General features: G+C 44.2%; 1 protein-coding gene across 2 annotated transcripts in view; it reads left to right on the top strand.

Moving 5' to 3' along the window:
• SETD2 (SET domain containing 2, histone lysine methyltransferase) overlaps positions 1-19944 on the top strand; it is a 67592-nt gene that overhangs the window by 40417 nt on the left and 7231 nt on the right. Inside the window, exons 12-15 of one of the 2 annotated variants that reach the window (XR_009154811.1) lie at positions 3278-3406; positions 6210-6860; positions 11157-11788; positions 18151-18199. Coding sequence is in view for 1 of the 2 variants with exons in the window: in XM_058179916.1 (XP_058035899.1) it covers positions 3278-3406; positions 6210-6860; positions 18151-18199; positions 19585-19744 (989 nt within the window). In the remaining variant the exon portion in view is untranslated. Of the gene's footprint in view, positions 1-3277; positions 3407-6209; positions 6861-11156; positions 11789-18150; positions 18200-19584; positions 19745-19944 lie in introns of those variants that run through there. The other variant, XM_058179916.1, reaches the window with a different exon arrangement.

Raw genomic sequence — 19944 nt, 5'->3', positions numbered from 1 at the left:
ATTTCACGAGAGTTGCACTCACCAAATGAGAACCTACCTGTTTATGTTAAACAGATTTCAGCCTTCAGAGACCTCAACGGAATTAAATATATATTTATATGCTAAGTCCAACTAATTATTTTTTAAACCGCTTTTTAAACTCCCCTGCTGGATTCCAGTAAGTAATAGGATCCATAAACGATCCAGCAGGACTTTTCAAATCGCAATCCTGTGATGTCTTTGAGTAACGAACGCTGTTACTGTTATTGTAAGTCGGTTACAGTAACGTCACATTTCACTTAATGGCTTGTTTCCCTTTAGTGACGGAGCTGCCAATCCCAGTTGCCATCGGTGTGAGCACTGCATATAGTTCTGTGTTGCTTAACGTTGGAGATAGTCCCATTGTTTTCTTAAGAAGTTACAGGAAATCCTTGTTAAAGGATTGCACTTGGTTTCAGCAACTTGGTCCATTAAAGGAAGCGATCAATAAGTGAAAATCAATTTTACTTCAACTTCCCTGTAATCTGCAATGACAGAAGGTCATGACTCCAGAGGTGGCAGGGAATGTTTTCAGTGCTCAAGTCACGAAAGTGGATAGAAAGACAAATCTTAACAGCGCTTTGGAATGCTTAGCAAGAAAAGAACTGAAATTTGTACAGGTAGTCCTTGACTTAGGACCACAATTGAGCCCAAAATTTATGTTGCTAAGTGAGACATTTAAGTGAGTTTTAACCTTATTTTACGACCTTGCTACGGGTGTTAAGTTAGTAACGCGGTTGTTAAGTGAATCTGACTATCCCATTGACTTTGCTTGTCAGAAAGTCACAAAAAGGGATCATGTGACCCCCCCAGAACACTGCAACCGCCATAAATATGAGTCAGTTGTCTGAATTTTGATCAGTTGACAGTTGGGATGCTGCAACAGACATAAGGGTGAAAGATGATCATAAGTCACTTTTTTCACAACCATTGTAACTTTGGACAGTCACTAAACTAACTCTTGTAAGTTGAGGGCTCCCTGTATTTACATTCATCGGAGAGAAAGGGGTTATAAGAGAGTAAGCAAACACACAATGGGGAATATACATTGAAAGGAACACACTAAATAAACATTGCCAGCCACTGGAAAGATCAATGTAACAAATTGAGGTCAGGGAACTGACCTTGTCAACTACTGGATAGCATTTTTAGAGACCTGCTGCAACTATAAAAGCAGCTCAGGAAAATACATTTCTTAGGTAACGTTCCCACTGTGTGGGTTGGGAAGAGAAAAAAGCCAGTCGGGCACAAGACAATGGCTACTAACTGTAATGACAGATACACGACAGATGGAATGATGGTCGTAACTGTGAGCATTGGTCGCAAAGTGGCTTTTTCGTTGGTTGTAGTCACAACCAGTCCCTACCCAAGGCAGAGAACTAAATCAGTTTTCCTAAATGAGGACTATATATTTTAATAACTTGGTCATTAAATCTTATGGGGTTCTAAATAAAATACCAGAATAAGCTAGCAAAAGGGTCTTACATGCTGGAATCCTGACAATGCAGAATAGAAGGTGGCACGGCACCTGATCCTGAAGATTAAAATTCTCCTCCAGCCAAGTAGATGGGTCACTGACTAACAATACCTACATTCTGTCTGGTTTGACTCTCTTTTGACCTTCATCCAATGCATTGACTCTTCAGAACTGAAATGAAACCTTCTTTGGTTTGGTCCCTAAAGCACAACGATTCCTGAACTTGGGCGAACAAATCACAGTTACCATATTCACTTAATAACAATGGTCTGTGTGAAGAAGTGGTTAGTTTCCACCACACCCTTGAACTGCCAACCACACATTGCATTCAGGTCGAGTTGGTTAAGCTGGACATTTCTCCATCTAAATCAAGCATAGGTTTCCCTTGGTGGTAATGTCTGATAGAACAGGGCTCTTCAAATGGAGCAACTATAAGACTAGCGGACTTCAACGGTCAGAATTTCACAATCGGCCATGCCTTAAAGTTGCCGCATTTGGAGATCCCTGTCATAATACATCCCAGGAGAACGTCTGCTTGGCTGCCAACTTCAAAAAGCTGGTTCTGGAGGACAAGCCGAGTTTTAATTTGGATTTGATTCTGAACTCACAAGCAGAAACAATTCCATCACTCGTTTTAACTGAATTCTATAAGTCCTCAACTTATAGAACTACAGTTGAGGCCAAAATTTCTGTAGCTAAGCAAGACATTTGTTAAGTGAGTTTTGTCCCATGTTACAGCTTTTCTTTTCACAGTTGTTAAGTGGATACCTTCAGTTGTTACATTAGGAACATGGCTGTTAAGTGAATCCGTCTTCCCTTTGCTAGTCAGAAGATCGCAAAAGGAGATCATGTGATCCTGGGACACTGCCACCATCATAAATATGAGTCAATTGTCAAGTGTCTGAATTTTGATCACGCGACTATGGGGGGGGGATGCTGCCAGAGTCATAAGTATGAAAAATGATCATTCACTTTTTTCACAACCATTGTAACTTTGAACAGTCACTAAACTAACGCTTGTAAATTGAGGGCTCCCTGTATTTACATTCATCGGAGAGAAAGGGGTTATAAGAGAGTAAGCAAGCACACAATGGGGAATATACATTGAAAGGAACACACTAAATAAACATTGCCAGCCACTGGAAGGATCAATGTAACAAATTGAGGTCAGGGAACTGACCTTGTCAACTACAGGATAGCATTTTTAGAGACCCGCTGAAACTATAGACCCCGGTTGTTAAGTGAATCCGTCTTCCCCATTGACTTTGCTAGTCAGAAGTTCACAAAAGGGAATCACATATCCCCTGGACATTGCAGTTGTAAATATGAACCAGTACCCATGTTTCTGAATTTTGATTACGTGACTGTGCGGATTGCCCCAACCGTTGTAAGTCAAATGGTCCTAAGTCACACTTTTCAGTGCTGTTGTAACTTTGAACAGTCACTAAATGAACTGTTGTAAGTCAAGGACTACCTGTAGTCCACATAAGAGTGGTTCCATCACACACACCTCCCTGGCGTAATACAGACAGGAATTTGAAAGGTCCACCCTACCCTTGTCTTCTCCGAGAAGATCAATTCACCAAGGGACCAACATCTGTTATACAGATCAGTTGAGAAACTCGGGTCAGGAGAAAAATATATATATCTATATCTGGCTAGGTCTTAAAAATGATAAATCTAACTGGCTGATCCACATGATCTCAACCTTGTTTTTTTTAACTTGAGGTTCCAAAACGGTTTGGTCAACTTCTTCCCTTCCCTTCCCTTTTTTATTTAAAGAATACCCATTCTCAGGCCTATCTGAAGTCCTTCTTGGAGTGCCACGGCCTGTCCCTCCTCTGGATCTGGATGGCAGAACTCGGGGACAGCAGAGGAAACACAGCCAACAGTTTGAAACTGCAGCTGGAGGTCCGTGGCTGGAATGGCATGGTTGCGTCTTGACGGGCACATGTTGTGATGAACGAATGAGCCGAAGAGGGGAGACCTAGGGGAGACCTCTGAGCTTGGGGGTTTCCTTATACACATAACCCAGCTGGGGAACATGACCATTGCCAGAAGGGAGTTTGCAGAGGAGAAGAGAAGGAGGACAATGACCGTGGGGTCCTTGGTGCTCCCTTGAGCTAGCTTTGCTTACCGACGTTTCATGACCCAACTAGGGAATGTCATCAGTGTTAGAAGGAAGGGGGTTTGCAGAGGGAAGGAGGAGGAGAAAGGAAAGGACTGGTTTCCTTGGTCCCCTTTGAGCTGGGTGATTTTCTTGCAGACGTTTCATGACCCAACTAGGGAACATCATCAGTGTTAGAACTGAGGGGGCGGGGCTGTGCAGAGGAGGAGGAATAGTACCTTGGTCATGATCGAGCTAAGTAACATCATCATTGCTAGCTGAAGAGACAATGGAGAGCATGAATCCCTTTCCTATTTCCCACGTTGCATCATGTCCTTCCATCTGAGTATTGTTCTATTTGCTCACAATTATGCTGCCGATCAGCAAAGCAGTTAGTGGACAATGTTTTTCAGGGAGAGGGGAAAAAAAACACTTTGCAGAATCCTTTGCATAAATTGGATGCCAATAGCTCTCCTTCTGAGAACATTTTTAAATCTCCCTCTGAGGTCATATCCCTGTTCAAACATGGAAAAACAGTTGGACTTAACACATAAGTAGAAGACATTTCCTGATTTGGCTTCCTTACACTGATTTCAAACTACATCACAAAATATATGGGTGGATATATTTTAAGATGAGTGGACTACAAGCCTCAGAATTCCCCAGCCAGAAGCCTTTTTTAAAGTAGGTGGACTACAACCCCCAGCCAGCATGCTTTAAGAGGGAAGGACTTCAGCTCCCAGAATCCCTCAGCCAGCATGCTTTAAGAGGAGGGTATCAGCATTCCTGAGTAACATGCAAAGAAATCAGACCCACCAGGCAGTTTATTGTACACATATTGGCACAGCCAGTGAAAACCAACTCTAAACGTTTTGTGGTTCCCATGTAATTAAAAGAGCAAAAGTTTCCCTCCCCAGGTGTCACAGGTCACGTTGTCCAATCAAAGCAGTTGGGCTCCCTCGATTATTTTTGTTCCTCCTCTTGCCACCTGTTGGGATGATCATGGTTCCCACGGGAGAATTTTTTCTTCTTTTTAAATACTTTTAAAAAAATAAAAAAGAAGACATAAAAAACACTAACGTAAAACATATATTCCTTCTTTACATTACCTTCGTTTTTATATTCCTCTATTATTTACATTTCCCCCCTCTATTTTAATTATACTTATCTTTTTTGTCCCATTATCCCTTATTTCTGTATATATACCTATCATTAGGTTCATTTTCTTTCATGTACTACCCCTTTTTGTGTGTGTTTTCCCTTTATCATTTCCCATTTATAATTTCTATCCAATTATACAATTTATTCCATACCATATAATATTCTGTATCTTCCTTTTCTTTTATCCCCTTTATTAATTCCAGGAGAATTATTTTGTCCGCGAGACGGTCTAGCTATTTTCCCCTCATCCTCCCCCAGAGGTGGGTTTCAGCAGGTTCTGACTAGTTATGGAGAACTGATAGCAGAAATTTTGAGTAGTTCGGAGAACCAGTAAATACCATCTCTGGCTGGCCCTGCTCCCATCTATTCTCTGCCTCTTGAGTCCCAGCTGATCGGGAGGAAATGGGGATTTTGCAGTAACCTTCCCCTGCCACGCCCACCAAGCCATGCCACGCCCACAGAACTGGTAGTAAAAAAAATTGAATCCCACCACTGTCCTCCCCTATAGTCTGTGGCAACAGTGAAGCAGCGCAAGACGGCTTCATCAGGTTTGATTCAGAGTTGACAGGGTGGCTTCAAATCCCAGAATTCCCCAAGCAGCATACCTAAGGGGGAATTCTGAGAGTTGAGGTCTACACAACATAAAATTGCCATGTCTGAAAAACGCTGCTCTAGAATAGGGGTCTCCAACCTTGGCAACTTTTAGATTTGTGGACTTCCAACTCCCAAGAATTCCCCAAGCAGCATACTTAAGGGGGAATTCTGGGAGTTGAAGTCCATAAGTTGCCAAGGTTGGAGACCTGTCCTCTAGAAGGTCAGTGTTGGAGCTTGTAATTAGACAGCTCTCAGTTGCCAGAAAATATGAGGGGCGAGACCTGCTTTTCCAGGCAACTTGAAGGGAGAACATTGAACCTATGATGCACTGCCACTCCTTTTACTTCTATCCTCTTTGCTGATGTACACATAGTGTATCTAGTTGTTCCTCTGTAGGAAGCAGCATTGATGTAGTCTTCTCATGAACCTCGTACAGTGGGTGGCCAACATCTAGAATTGTGGAGGTCCTCTCTGAGTTGGGTGGTTTTCTTGCAGACTTTTCAGGACCCAACTAGGGAACATCTTCAGTGCTAGAAGAGAGTGGGGTTTGTGGAGAAGGGAGAGAAGGAAGAGGACTGTGGGGTCCTTGGTGCTCTCTGAGCTTGGTGGCTTCTTTGTAGATGTTTCCTTATCAAACTAGGTGACCTCAACCACCAGGCTGAGAGACCACCAAGGCCCCCACTGTTCAACCCTGAGCTACAAATATTTTCTTGTATCAGAACAACCTGGGGTGGGGAGGGGTGGGGTGGCAGTCAAAAATCTGACAAGGTGTTCCTCCCTTCGAGGACTTGATCTGTAACCCAGGCTCTGTTAACGGAAAACTGACCATCCTCGTGTTGTGTCCGCTGACAGATCATCAAGACGTTGGAGCTCCTTCCCATCCCTAACAAGAACATGCTGGAAGAGAGCAAAATCCTTCCAATCATCCAGCGTTGGGCCCGGACCAAATCCGCCATCCCTCAACTGAGCGAAGGAGACGGTTATTCCAGCGAGAACACGTCCCGGGCTCATACGCCCCTCAACACGCCCGACCCGTCCTCCAAGCCCATCCTGGAGAGCGAGATGGACACCCCCAAGAAGGTGGCCTTCCGGAGGCTGAAGATCATCAGTGAAAACAGCATGGACAGCGCGCTCTCGGACACGGCCAGCGAGATGGAGCTGAAGGAGAACAAGGAAGACCTTGACCTTCCCGACTACCTGCCGACCGAAGCGGTGAACGAGCAGCCCTTGGAGCAGGAGGCCACCAAGGAAGCCACCACAGAAGTCTCGATGGACGCCACCAAGGCTCCCGCGGCTGCTGACCAGGAGGCGGAGCCCGAAGGGGAGAGCAAGGAGAGCCACACCCCCAAGCTGGAGGACCCCGTGGCTGCCGAAACCCCTTCTCAGGACGAAGAGGAGGGCGTATCCGACGTGGAGAGCGAACGGAGCCAAGAACCGACCGACAAGTTGATGGATCTCAGCGACCTGGCTACCAAGCTGCTGGATGGCTGGAAAGAACTTAAAGTAAGTTGGATTCTCTGATTAAAAAGTTGGTAGTTTGGGCTTCAGATTTTGAAAGATTTTTTTTTAAAAAAGCCTCTTATGTGTGTGGTTGCATTGGCATGTGCAGGTTCCCTTTTGAGAGGAGGAGGAACGAATGAGTAACAGAATGGGATAAATTAAGTCACAGACGTGCTCAGAGGCTTAAGGTTTAAGGCTTCCCGTTTTGTCCTGTTTTGTACTTTTTGCTGTGCGATTTTAAACCAGAAAAAAAGCTTCCATTTGTCTCAGCCACAGAACAGAAATGAAAAGTCAGACCGTCTCTCGACAGGGGTCCTGCAATAGTATAAGTAAATAATTAATAACAGATTAGTGAATTAATGATTCAGATTCGAGTAAACTGGACTTTCAGCAGGTTAATTTCCAACAGGATGGAAGCCCTTCTACTACAAAGTGGTAGTAGAGTTTAGTATTTTTAAACGCCAAAGTAGATTTGGATTTCTTGACCAGTGCAGGTATTCCTTGACTTACAACCGTTCATTTAGTGATGGTTCGAAGTTACAACAGCACTGAAAAAATGACTTAGGACCGTTTCTCACGCTTACCTTTGCAGCCTCCCCAGGGTTGCACAATCGAAATTCAGAAGGGTTGGCCACTGACTCACATTTATGACGGTTGCAGTGTTCCGGGGAGGGCCATGTGATCCCCTCTTGCGACCTTCTGACAAGCAGGAAGCCAGGTTCACTTAACAGCCATGTGACTAACTTAACAACAGCCGTGGCGAGAAAGGTCGTAAAATGGGACAAAGCTTACTTAACAATTGTCAGGCTTTGCAACAGAAATGTTGGGCTCCATTATGGTCGTAAGTCAGAGGACTACCTGTAAAGTGCATTTTTATCAGTCATGTGATCAAATTCTTGTCCATAGGACATCAAACACAGTCTCCTGCAAAGCATTTGAAGGATGTTAGAAACCTGTTTTGCATTTTCAAGAATAGCAAATAGGTCAGGAAGGTTCGGCCGAACCAGAGGGCTGGAGACGTTATTGTTACTGAGTTGTTAGTAACTTAGCACAGAAAAGAAACGAAGTGCTTGAAAAACCAACAAAGGGAAAATCCCTGTAGAAGGAAAGAAAGATGTAGGGAAATTGGATACTATCTTTTGGTTTTGATTTTTCAGAAGTTACAAATCTCCATAGCAGTAATTCTAAACCTTAACAAGTTTAAGAGGGGAGGACTTCAACTTCCAGAATCCCCCAGCCGGCATGCTTTAAGGAGTCAAAATATACTGGCTTGGGAATTCTGGGAATTGAACCCCTCTTAAAGGTTGAGCAACGCTGCTCTATGTAGTAAGTGAAGAGGGGATACCTTGGTGTAATCCATTATTTCTTATTCTTAGTTGCATTTTTGTGCATATATATATAGATATATATGTATATGTGTGTGTGTGTGTATATCTATCTATCTATATATGTATGTGTGTGTGTTTGTATACACACACACACACACATACACACACACACACACAAACGTATATGTATATACCATGTTTCCCTGAAAATAAGCTGTCCCCCAAAAATATTTAAATGCATGTGCAGCTAGTCTGGTTAGGGTTAGGGAGACAGAGCTGGAAATCAGGTAAGACAGCAAGAGGAGCCCCGTCTTGCTCCACATGCCCCAAAATAATAAAACCACCCCGAAAATAAGACCAAGCGCTTATTTCGGGGTTCAAAAAATATTAAGACAGGGTCTTATTTTTGGGGAAACATGGTATGCATATACATACATAGATATATATTGAGGGTGTACATCTAGAATATTGGTTTTTCTGTATTCAGGGATTCTCTATCATCCTGGATTGAAGTAGAATTTATTGTGAGTTTGTGACAGGCTGCTTTCTGGCATTAAGGGCCTTAGGGAGAAAACCTCGCTGCTTAAAGTATAGTTTTTCAAACAAGAGGGGCTTTGTTTGCGTGTTTACTTCTTGTCCCAGTTTTTTATGTGTCAGCCTATGCCTGATAGCTGCGCCAGGAAGAGGGGGGAAAGCTAGATCTGAAAGAAACTTCTAAAAGCAGTTTAATGACATTGAAGCTTGAGAATTGACAGTTTAAGTTCGGTATGAAGTCAAGGAGAGAAAAATACATATATTTGCTAAGATCATTTTTTTGTTTTGTTTTTCATTTCCTTTTGAGGGTACCTCTGGCTCTTGGCTCAAATTTTGGGCAGTTCTGGAATCATTCTCTACCCAAGGTTACCATTTCAGACATTACAGCTAAATCCAGTTTACTCTTTTGGTGATCCCATAGCTGCAATTCAGAAAGGTTTTAAGGGGCTGATTTTGGATACATGGATTAACAAGATCTCCAATGCAGGATCCCCGTGCATTGCCAGCCATGTATCTGAAATCTTATATTCTCCTATTCCCACATGTGGGAATATCTTATATTGCCACATGTGGGTGATATCCTCCTATCTGTTGTCATGGCATTAAGAGTTAGCTGCTTCTATCTGGCTTTCCCAAGCATTTGATGTAAGATCATTAAAGAGAAATCCAACCTAGAATTAAAGAGCAATTTCCCAACAGCCAGAACTATTAATCAGTGGAATTAATCAGCTCGCCTCCAGAAACTGTGGGCGCTCCCATCACTCGAGGTTTTTAAGAAGACAATGGACAGCCATTTGTCTGGAATGGAATAGGGCCTCCTCCTTGAGCAGGGGGTTGGACTAGAAGACCTCCAAGGTCCCTTCCAACCCTCAGCTCCTTGTTCTAAAACATTGGACAGCAATTCACCCTGAATGTTATCAGGTAGACCTGGGCATTTCACTGTCCTTCTACAGCCTGTGTGGATAGCTTTAAATTAGGGCAGCTCCTTTTTGTTTTTTGTTTGTTTGGGTTTGTTTTGGGTTTTGGTGGTTGTTGTTTTTTTTTGTCAATTTACGTCTGTGCTTGCGTGCATCCCTACGCACCTTCACAGCCCTACAGAACAGTTGCAGTTTCTCCTGGGGAAAGTGAATTGCTGGTATAAGGCCTCCTGCTTTGGCCAAGGGGTTGGACTAAGAAGACTTCCAAGGTCCCTTCCAGCCCTAAGATGGTCCCTTGACCCTCAGAGAAACGTCTCTCTTAACTTGATCCCAGGTTGGAAGCACTACTAATAAACCACCTGCTTTTCTTTTCTTTTCTTTTCTATTCTATTCTTTTCTTTTCTTTTTCTTTTCATTACTTTTTTTTTTGATCAGATGAAAAGCTAAGATGTAGGTAGTCCTCAATTTATAACCTTTCATTTAGTGACTGTTCAAAGCCACAACGGCACTGAAAAAACGTGACTTAGGACCTCTTTTCACCCATTACGACCGTCATAGAATCCCCATGATTAGGTGATGGCAAAATACGGACGCTTGGCAACTGGTTCATAATTATGATGGTCGCAGCGTCCCAGGGTCAGGTGACCCCTTTTGCGACCATCTTGACATGCATAGTCATGGGGGGGGGAGCCAGATTCATTTAACAGCCATGTGACTCACTTAACAACTGCAGTGATTCATTTCATCCCAGTGGCATGAAGTGTTACAAAATGGGGCAAAACTGTCACTTCGCAGTTGTCTCGCTTAGCAACGGAAATGTTTGGGCTCCGTTGTGGTCACATGTCAAGGACTACCTGTAGACATAGGCAGCCTATTTTATACCCTTTTTTTAATGACCCGTTAAAAAGCTATCCAAGGAAAACCCAGCTGGATGACTGCAACTGAAAGCAAGAAGGTTCGTACGGTGGAGCTCCTCCATCATGGTCCACTGGTCATGGTTGTCCCTGAGGGAAGATGCTTTTCTTCCCAAAACACAACTGGACTTTCTCGCTTTCGTTTTTTCTTCTTTCTTGCAAACCTTTTGCTTCTTGTCTAAGAACCGAAGAATCTTCTTGGATGAGAAGCAAAACGAGTTTTCAGCGGAAAGAAAAAAACAAGAAATTTCCAAAAGTTGCCCTTTGAAAAGGAAAGCACTTTTGGGGACTAGAGCAGGGGTCTCTAACCTTGGTCCCTTTAAGACTTGTGGACTTCAACTCCCAGAGTTCTTCAACCAGTAAAGCTGGCTGAGGAACTCTGGGAGTTAAAGTCCACAAGTCTTAAAGGAACCAAGGTTGGAGACCCCTGGACTAGAGGATTGGGTTTGAGGGTCTTGGAAGCAACATGCCGGTCATACCCCCCTTCCAAGCCGTCCCTCAGAAGCCTCCTTGTGTGGGTGGGTGGGACTTCAAAGCCGTGTCCTCCCCCCTCCCCAACCTCTTCACCCTGAGCCCCTCGTAGTAATTGCAACCATTTCCATGCAGCTTCTCAGGGCAGCAAGGAGCTCCTTAACATCCCCAGCTGGCCCACAACTCCCATTTTCAACTCCGTCCTCCCGAAGAATGGAAAAACCTGTGGAAGAGAAACAAAATCCCAGCGAGATGCTTGGCAAGCTGCCTGATGTATGAGGGATAGGCTGAATTCAGGTCGGAAAAATGAAAGCACAGAGGTGGCTAAACTCTTTGAGGCTGACGTAAATTTGGGGGCGTCCGGCAACGACGCTCGGGGAAGCACCCCCTTTATCCCTGGCGGGAGAGCCGGATCGTGTGAGCTATTTGTTTTGATTTTTACACACCACGCGTACTTCTTCACACACAACGGATCGCCTTGGCCCTGGCGCGTCGAAGGTTTCGCTGGCGGGAAGGCCTCGAACCCAAGCCAGGGTCCATCCGACACAGAATCCACCTCGCAGACCAGCACAACACATACAGACCCAAAAACAAAACCCTGTACGTTTTCAGCATGGGTTTTATGCACCCTTTTCCCCGCCCGTAATGGAAAAGGGTGCATGGCTCTCCCCGTGCTGAAAACGGACACCATCGCGCTAACGAACTGTCATCGCCTTTGTTTACGTGGGCTCGCGGGAAGAGCCGGAACTGGGATGTATGAGTGACAGGTAAGTCTTGCATAAAGACAGATGAAGTTAGCCCTGCGGGAAAGCGCCCGACGTCTTTACGGTAGGGTGAGTAATGATTCCAATGCTGGCCACCTCTCCAAATTGGGAAAAGTGACAGTGGTGGCTGGCCTTGAACGTTATCCAGGCTGGAAATTCTTCACCGCCGTCCCACCATCCTGAAGCCCAAGCGCCAGTGGGGTCTCCATAAATATTTGCTTCCATTACCTACAAGCTATCAGTTAAATAAATATAGATCTATTGAGCACCCTTTAGTCATTATTGTCAGGCTAGTTTCATGCTATTTGCGTTGGGTTTATTTTGTGGCTGCGACTTGTGAGTTAGTGGTGGACAGTTTTCTTGCAGGTGGGGGGGCATTTGAGAAGGGGTTGGCTATTGTCACCTTCCTAGGGCTGGGATGAGTGAACTGGCCCAAGATCATCTCTAATTGGATAAGGCAGGACTAGAACTCCCCGTCTCCTAGTTTCTAGGCAGGTGCCTTAAGCACTGCTTCTCAATCTCCCCCAGCCGGCATGCCCTAGGCAGCATGCTTTAAGAGGGAATGGGCTTCCCCCAGCCGGCATGCCTTAAGAAGGGAGGACTTCCACTCCCATAATCCCCCAGCTGGCATGACTTAAGAAGGGAGGACTTCCACTCCCATAATCCTTCAGCCGGCATGCCTTAAGAAGGGAGGACTTCCACTCCCATAATCCTTCAGATGGCATGCCTTAAGAAGGGAGGACTTCCACTCCCATAATCCCCCAGCTGGCATGCCTTAAAAAGGGAGGACTTCCACTCCCATAATCCCCCAGCTGGCATGCCTTAAGAAGGGAGGACTTCCACTCCCATAATCCTTCAACCGGCATGCCTTAAGAAGGGAGGACTTCCACTCCCATAATCCCCCAGCTGGCATGCCTTAGGAAGGGAGGACTTCCACTCCCATAATCCTTCAGCCGGCATGCCTTAAGAAGGAAGGACTTCCATTCCCATAATCCCCCAGCTGGCATGCCTTAAAAAGAGAGGACTTCCACTCCCATAATCCTTCAGATGGCATGCCTTAAGAAGGGAGGACTTCCACTCCCATAATCCCCCAGCTGGCATGCCTTAGGAAGGAGGACTTCCACTCCCATAATCCTTCAGCCGGCATGCCTTAAGAAGGGAGGACTTCCACTCCCATAATCCTTCAGATGGCATGCCTTAAGAAGGGAGGACTTCCACTCCCATAATCCCCCAGCTGGCATGCCTTAAGAAGGGAGGACTTCCACTCCCATAATCCCCCAGCTGGCATGCCTTAAGAAGGGAGGACTTCCACTCCCATAATCCTTCAGCCGGCATGCCTTAAGAAGGGAGGACTTCCACTCCCATAATCCCCCAGCTGGCATGCCTTAGGAAGGGAGGACTTCCACTCCCATAATCCTTCAGCCGGCATGCCTTAAGAAGGAAGGACTTCCATTCCCATAATCCCCCAGCTGGCATGCCTTAAAAAGAGAGGACTTCCACTCCCATAATCCTTCAGATGGCATGCCTTAAGAAGGGAGGACTTCCACTCCCATAATCCCCCAGCTGGCATGCCTTAAAAAGGGAGGACTTCCACTCCCATAATCCTTCAAACGGCATGCCTTAAGAAGGGAGGACTTCCACTCCCATAATCCCCCAGCTGGCATGCCTTAGGAAGGGAGGACTTCCACTCCCATAATCCTTCAGCCGGCATGCCTTAAGAAGGAAGGACTTCCATTCCCATAATCCCCCAGCTGGCATGCCTTAAAAAGAGAGGACTTCCACTCCCATAATCCTTCAGATGGCATGCCTTAAGAAGGGAGGACTTCCACTCCCATAATCCCCCAGCTGGCATGCCTTAAAAAGGGAGGACTTCCACTCCCATAATCCTTCAAACGGCATGCCTTAAGAAGGGAGGACTTCCACTCCCATAATCCCCCAGCTGGCATGCCTTAAGAAGGGAGGACTTCCACTCCCATAATCCCCCAGTTGGCATGCCTTAAGAAGGGAGGACTTCCACTCCCATAATCCCCCAGCTGGCATGCCTTAGGAAGGGAGGACTTCCACTCCCATAATCCCCCAGCTGGCATGCCTTAAGAAGGGAGGACTTCCACTCCCATAATCCCCCAGCTGGCATGCCTTAAAATCTATCCTTAGTAAGCATCAGATATGCAACCTACCATATTGGAAGACACAATAAAATTTCTCTGTAGCTTGCAAATCTGTGGCCTCATGCTTAAGATCTCAACTCTGCTAGTGGACAAAACGTGGATCATTTTTTCATTTTCAAGGTGTATTAAACCTCTAAACTTTTAGCATTTTCCCCATGATTGGAGGTTTATATAGATGAGAGGTGGTCCTTGACTTACACAACTGAGAGTAGAATTTCCAATCGCTGACCTACCTGTCAAAGTTCTGACAGACCTATCTGGGGGTTACTTTCTCCCCAGATCCAAAGTCCCAGTGGCCATTCCTCTTCTCACATGCCCACTGGACGGGCGCTTGGCAATCGATTCTGTGTTTATGGCCATTTCTGCTTTAAGATGTTTTTGGAGAAAAGTGACATTCTATTTGCATTTTTTTTGGCAAAACTGGCCCATTGTGAACAGATGCTTCACTTAATGACCAACCTACGGGGTGGGGAGAGTTCCTTATACCCCAGATTTGAAGTTCCAACAGTTGTGCACACATACACATACCATGGTCATGTGGTTGCACTTCAGATGCTTGATATCTGAGCTATTTGCAGCATCCCGTGGTCATATGACTGTCTTGGTTTTGTCAAAAATGGCCGGAGAACAAACCATGGGTTCATTTAATGACCATGTTGTTCTCTTAACAACTCTCACAAATGGAGTCAGAAGATGCAGTTGCTTGCCAGTGCCATGGAAGAGAGGGAAAGGAAGGATAGAAAAGAAGGAAGGAAGGAAGGAAGGAAAGAGAGAGAGAGAGAGAAAGAAAGAAAGAAGAAAAACTTTTTACAACCCCTCACATTTACCATAATGGGCAGACTCCATTACAGTCCTGCAGTCTGAAACCACACACTGAGTGTTGTCTGTGTATAACAGGGAAAGAGAAAAGGATGAAAGCAAAGGGACCTTTTGTGCTCTATTTGCATCGTCCTTTTTTTTTTTTTAATGCATGGCAACAGCAAAAAGTTGGGGAAATTATTTATTTTTGTTCTTTTTCCAAAACTCTTCTCACAGACCGTGGGAAGGTTTTTTTTTTTCCTTTCCAGTTTGGCTGTGTGGCAAGATTTTTGCTCGCAAAGTCTTTCCTTGGAATCTCTTACATGTCTGAGAATTTCTTTTTCACTTTTCACACTTAGTAGATTTGGTTAAAAAACTTTCCATTCCTGTCTTCGTGGTAGGGGGAAATGTTAGTTGGCCCTTCAATGAAGACAAAAGGAATTGATTATTTAGGCCTCCCAGATGTTCATACTTTCATGCAACTAACCATAATCTCCACTGGATCTTCGGGAACTGATTCATATTAATTATCTATACATATGCAAGCAAAATCCCACTCGCACATCATCACGAAATCTCCAGAACCGTAAAGCCTACAAACTTGAAATTTGGCACGTATGTTCCTCTTGGCTTCTAGATGCTCACTAAGAAAGGATTTTTTGAAATGACCATCAGATCATTAGTATTTCTTATATTATTATTATTAACACGCTCTGATGCTAAGGAGTTAGGCGTTCTACTCCCCCTCCCCACCTGAAAAGAACTCTGTTCCAACTGCCACTTGGGCGTGGGCATGGCCAGCACATGACTCATCCGGCCTGCAGGCTGGGAGTTTAGACATTCTACTCCCCACCTGAAAGAGATAGAATAGAATAGATAGAATTGAATTTTTTTTAATTAATTTTTTTTATTGGCCAAGTGTGATTGGACACACAAGGAATTTGTCTTGGTGCATAGGCTCTCAGTGTACATAAAAGAAAAGATACCTTCATCAAGGTACAACATTTACAACACAATTGATGGTCAGTATATCAATATAAATTGTAAGGATTGCCAGCAACAAAGTTACAGTCAAACAGTCATAAGTGGAAAGAGATTGGTGATGGGAACGATGAGAAGATTAATAATAGTGCAGATTCAGTAAATAGTTTGTCAGGGTTGAGGGAATTATTTGTTTAGCAGAGTGATGGCCTTCGGGGAAAAACTGTTCTTGTGTCTAGTTGTTGTTCTGGTGTGCAGTGCTCTATGGCGTCGTTTTGAGGGTAGGAGTTGAAACAGTTTATGTCCAGGATGTGAGGGGTCTGTAAATATTTTCATATTTACATATAAGATAGAAGAGGCTTCTGTGGGGCAATGCTGAGGGAGCAAAGGGGATAGGAGAAGCTCATTGAGGCAATCCTGAGGGAGTGAAAGGGATAGGAGGGGATCAATAGGGCCAGCCTGAGGGAGAGAAGGGGATAAGATAGGAGTGGCTTCTGTGGGGCAATCCTGAGGGAGAGAAGGGGATAGGAGAGATCGATTGTAACTACTCATTAATTTTCAAGCTGTGTCAATTTATCAAGCCCAATCACATGGTTTTTCATAGCGGAACATAGGTATCCAGCTAGTAAATTATAATATTTATATTTTCTGCCCTAGCTTGTAATAATTTTTAAGCAGGACTAACAGATTTAACTACTATCAGTAATCCTCAGAGTATGGCCACAATTGAGCCCAAAATTTCTGTTGCTAAGCAAGACAGTAGTTAAGTGAATTTTGCCCCATTTTACAATCTTTTTTTGTGCCACAGTTGTTAAGTGAATCACTTCAGTTATTCCCTTAGTCACAAGGTTGTTAAGTGAATCCGGCTTCCCCATTGACTTTTGCTTGTCAGAAGGTCGCAAGAGGGGGATCGCATGACCCTCAGGACAGACTGCCACCGTCATAAATATGAGTCAGTTGCCAAGCGCCTGAATTTGGTTCACGTGACTCTGGGGATGCTGCAACGGTCGTAAGTGTGAAAAAGAGTCCTAAGTCCCTTTATTCAGAACTGTTGTAACTTCGGACACTAAGCGAATGCTTGTAAGTCAAGGACTACCTGTATTTGAAAGCAGCATTGCAGTAGGCATCTTAGGGAAAGTAGTACTGTGATGGAAGCATTAACAGTTTTGTTTAATAACACACACACACACACACACACACATACACACACACACAAGTTTATGTATTTGTTTAGAAACCATCTATGGCCACTCAACTCACTCAGTGCCCTTACAGAAATAATACTTCCATAAATCCACACCAACAACTTGACGGGCTGCATATCTCCCTGGCCTCTCCAGCTCTGTTGGGAAATCCACGTTTTCAGAGAATGTCAATGTGGGCACCAGTCTCACCTCTTCAGGGCAGATATTCCACAGGGAGGGAGCCACCACGGAGAAGGCCCTTCCTCTGGGTCCCCCCAAGAGACGGGGCCCACAAGTGAGGTGATGTTCCTCCCTCATGCCTGGGGTTTAATTCATGGCTTCCTGGCTTAATTCAAACCATGGTTTCCTTATCCATGGTAGCTCATAAACATGCCCTGCATGCGAGGTAGAACTTCCATGTCCTTCAACCAGCATGGCACGTCTGCTGTGGATGATGGTGGGTGTGTTTCATGATCTCTGGTGGGCACCAGGTTGATGAAAGATGAACTATGAACCATTAAGAGCAAGCTTAGATTTTGAAATTTGTGGTGGTGAATACAGTATTTTTTTACTTTGGCAAGGGTTGCGTTCTTTCTGATTTTGTATAATCATTTATTCTGTTTATTTTTGTTATTTTTATTATATGTTATGTTACATTGCATTACATGATATTGTGTTATGACGTGTTACTGTCGTCAGCCCTGGAAGTTATCTTTTGCATGGGGCCTTCAGGCCCGCCACCTTTCCTACTGTGGGAAGCTGGGAGGGGGGATTGTGTGGAGCCAGGGTGATATATAGCCATAATAACATTCCCATCTCAAGGACATCTTATCCTGCACCTGGAGGGCTGGAACTGGGAGGCATCTCCAGTTGGGACGGTTCATTGATTGGGCCATGTGATGGACTCGTGGGTGCTGGGCAGGGACTTGGACTTTCTGTTGGGTGGGGAAAAACTGGAAGCTTTCAGATACAGCTTGTCCCAGATGTGCCAAGATGTCATCTCAAATAAAACGGAACTTTAAGGAACTTCTAGCCTCGGAGGTTTATTTAGTTGTGAGTGTTACTTGGATCCCTGACATTTGTATTATTTACATTAAATATTATAATATAATATATTATTATATTACATTACAGTACTATAATGTTTCATATATATTGTATTATATCAATAATATTGAATGCACAGCCTTTGTGTTTTTAATTGCCTTTGTGCCTTTGGTGTTTTTAATTGTAGGAAGTCTACCGGATCCCGAAGAAGAGTCAAGTGGAAAAGGAGAGCAGCGGTATGTATGCAAAGACTTCCAGAACAATGCTTCTTAACCTTGGCAGCTTTAGGCTGGGTGGACTTCAACTCCCATAATTGTGGGCATTCCAGTCCACCCATCTACAAGCAGCCAAGGTGGTGAAGTGCTAATTTATAAGCTTGCAGCCGGAGCTGGAAGACGTACTGTGACCATTGTGAAAGAGAAGGAGAACTGGGCCGCTGATTGACTGACTGATTGGGATGGATGGATGGATGGATGTAGGAAGGTAGGTAGATGGATAATGGATGGGTAGGTAGATATGGATGGATGGATGGATGGATGGATGGATGGATGGATGGATGGATGGACGGACAGGCAGACAGATATTTATGGGTATGTAGATTATGTATGTATGTATAGATAGATAGATAGATGTGGCTGGATGGCTGGATGAATAGATAGATAGATAAATAAAGGGATAGATAGATAGATAAATAAAGGGATAGATAGATAGATAGATAGATAGATAGATAGATAGATAGATAGATAGATAGATAGATAGATAGATAGATAGATAGATGTGGGTGGATGGATGGATTGAATGGATAGATAGATAGATAGATAGATAGATAGATAGATAGATAGATAGATAGATGTAGGTGGATGGATGGATGAATAGATAGATGTGGATGGATGGATTGGATAGATAGATAGATAGATAAATAGATAGATAGATAGATAGATAGATAGATAGATAGATAGATAGATAGATAGATAGATAGATATGGGTGGGTGGATGGATGGATGAATAGATAGATAGATAGATAGATGGTGGGTGGATGGATGGATAGATAGATGTGGGTGGATGGATTGAATGGATAGATAGATAGATAGATAGATAGATAGATAGATAGATAGATAGATAGATAGATAGATGTGGGTGGGTGGCTGGCTGGCTGGATAGATAGGTAGGTAGATGTAGTGGATGGATGCATGGATGCATGGATGAATAGATAGATGGATAGATAGATGTGGGTGGATGGATGAATAGATAGATAGATGGAGAGATAGATAGATGTGGATGGATGGATGAATAGACAGATGTGGGTGGGTGGATGGATGGATGGATGAAAAGAAAGAAAGAAAGAAAGAAGGAAAAGAAATATAGGAGAGAGAGAGAGAAATTAGTATTTTTAAACACTAACAACCCTTCTGTTTATTGCTATTCTGAACTGTCCAGATAAGAAAAAAAATATGTTTTTATGAAATTTGTTTGTTTGTTTGTTTTGCCACCCATCTCACCACAAGGTTGATTAATTTTCCCTTTGTTTTTTTCTCCCTCGTTTCCCAATTCTGGTTAGATCTGGCGTCGTAGTTAATGAAATGTCCCTCCTGTAAACCACCTTTGTTTGTTCTGTTGCCAGATCATGGGAGAGAGGCGATGGGCCGAGACACTCCAGCTACCCCCAAAAACCAGAGCAGAGAACGGGACCCCGAAAGGCAAAGCAAAGAGAAGAAGAAACGGAGGGAGTCTTTGTCCCCACCGTCGGCCTACGAGCGAGGCACCAAGCGACCGGATGACCGGCAAGTTGGGAAGGGTTCAGCTCACTTTTCTGTTAACCTTTTCAGGTAGTTCTTGACTTACGACCATTTGTTTGGTGGCGGAAATTGTGACTGCTGAACGAAGGGATTTGGCAGGCAATGCTCAAAGTTAGGACTGTTTGTTTAATAGGAGGGCCAACGCAGCGATCCTGAGCGAGGTGATCACAAAGGCGCCTCGCTTA

The sequence above is a fragment of the Ahaetulla prasina genome, chromosome 4 (assembly GCF_028640845.1).
Source record: "Ahaetulla prasina isolate Xishuangbanna chromosome 4, ASM2864084v1, whole genome shotgun sequence".
In the NCBI taxonomy this organism is placed as follows: Eukaryota; Metazoa; Chordata; class Lepidosauria; order Squamata; family Colubridae; genus Ahaetulla; species Ahaetulla prasina.
The sequence above is the reverse complement of the archived record's forward strand: the minus strand, read 5'-3'. Positions and strand labels throughout refer to the sequence as shown.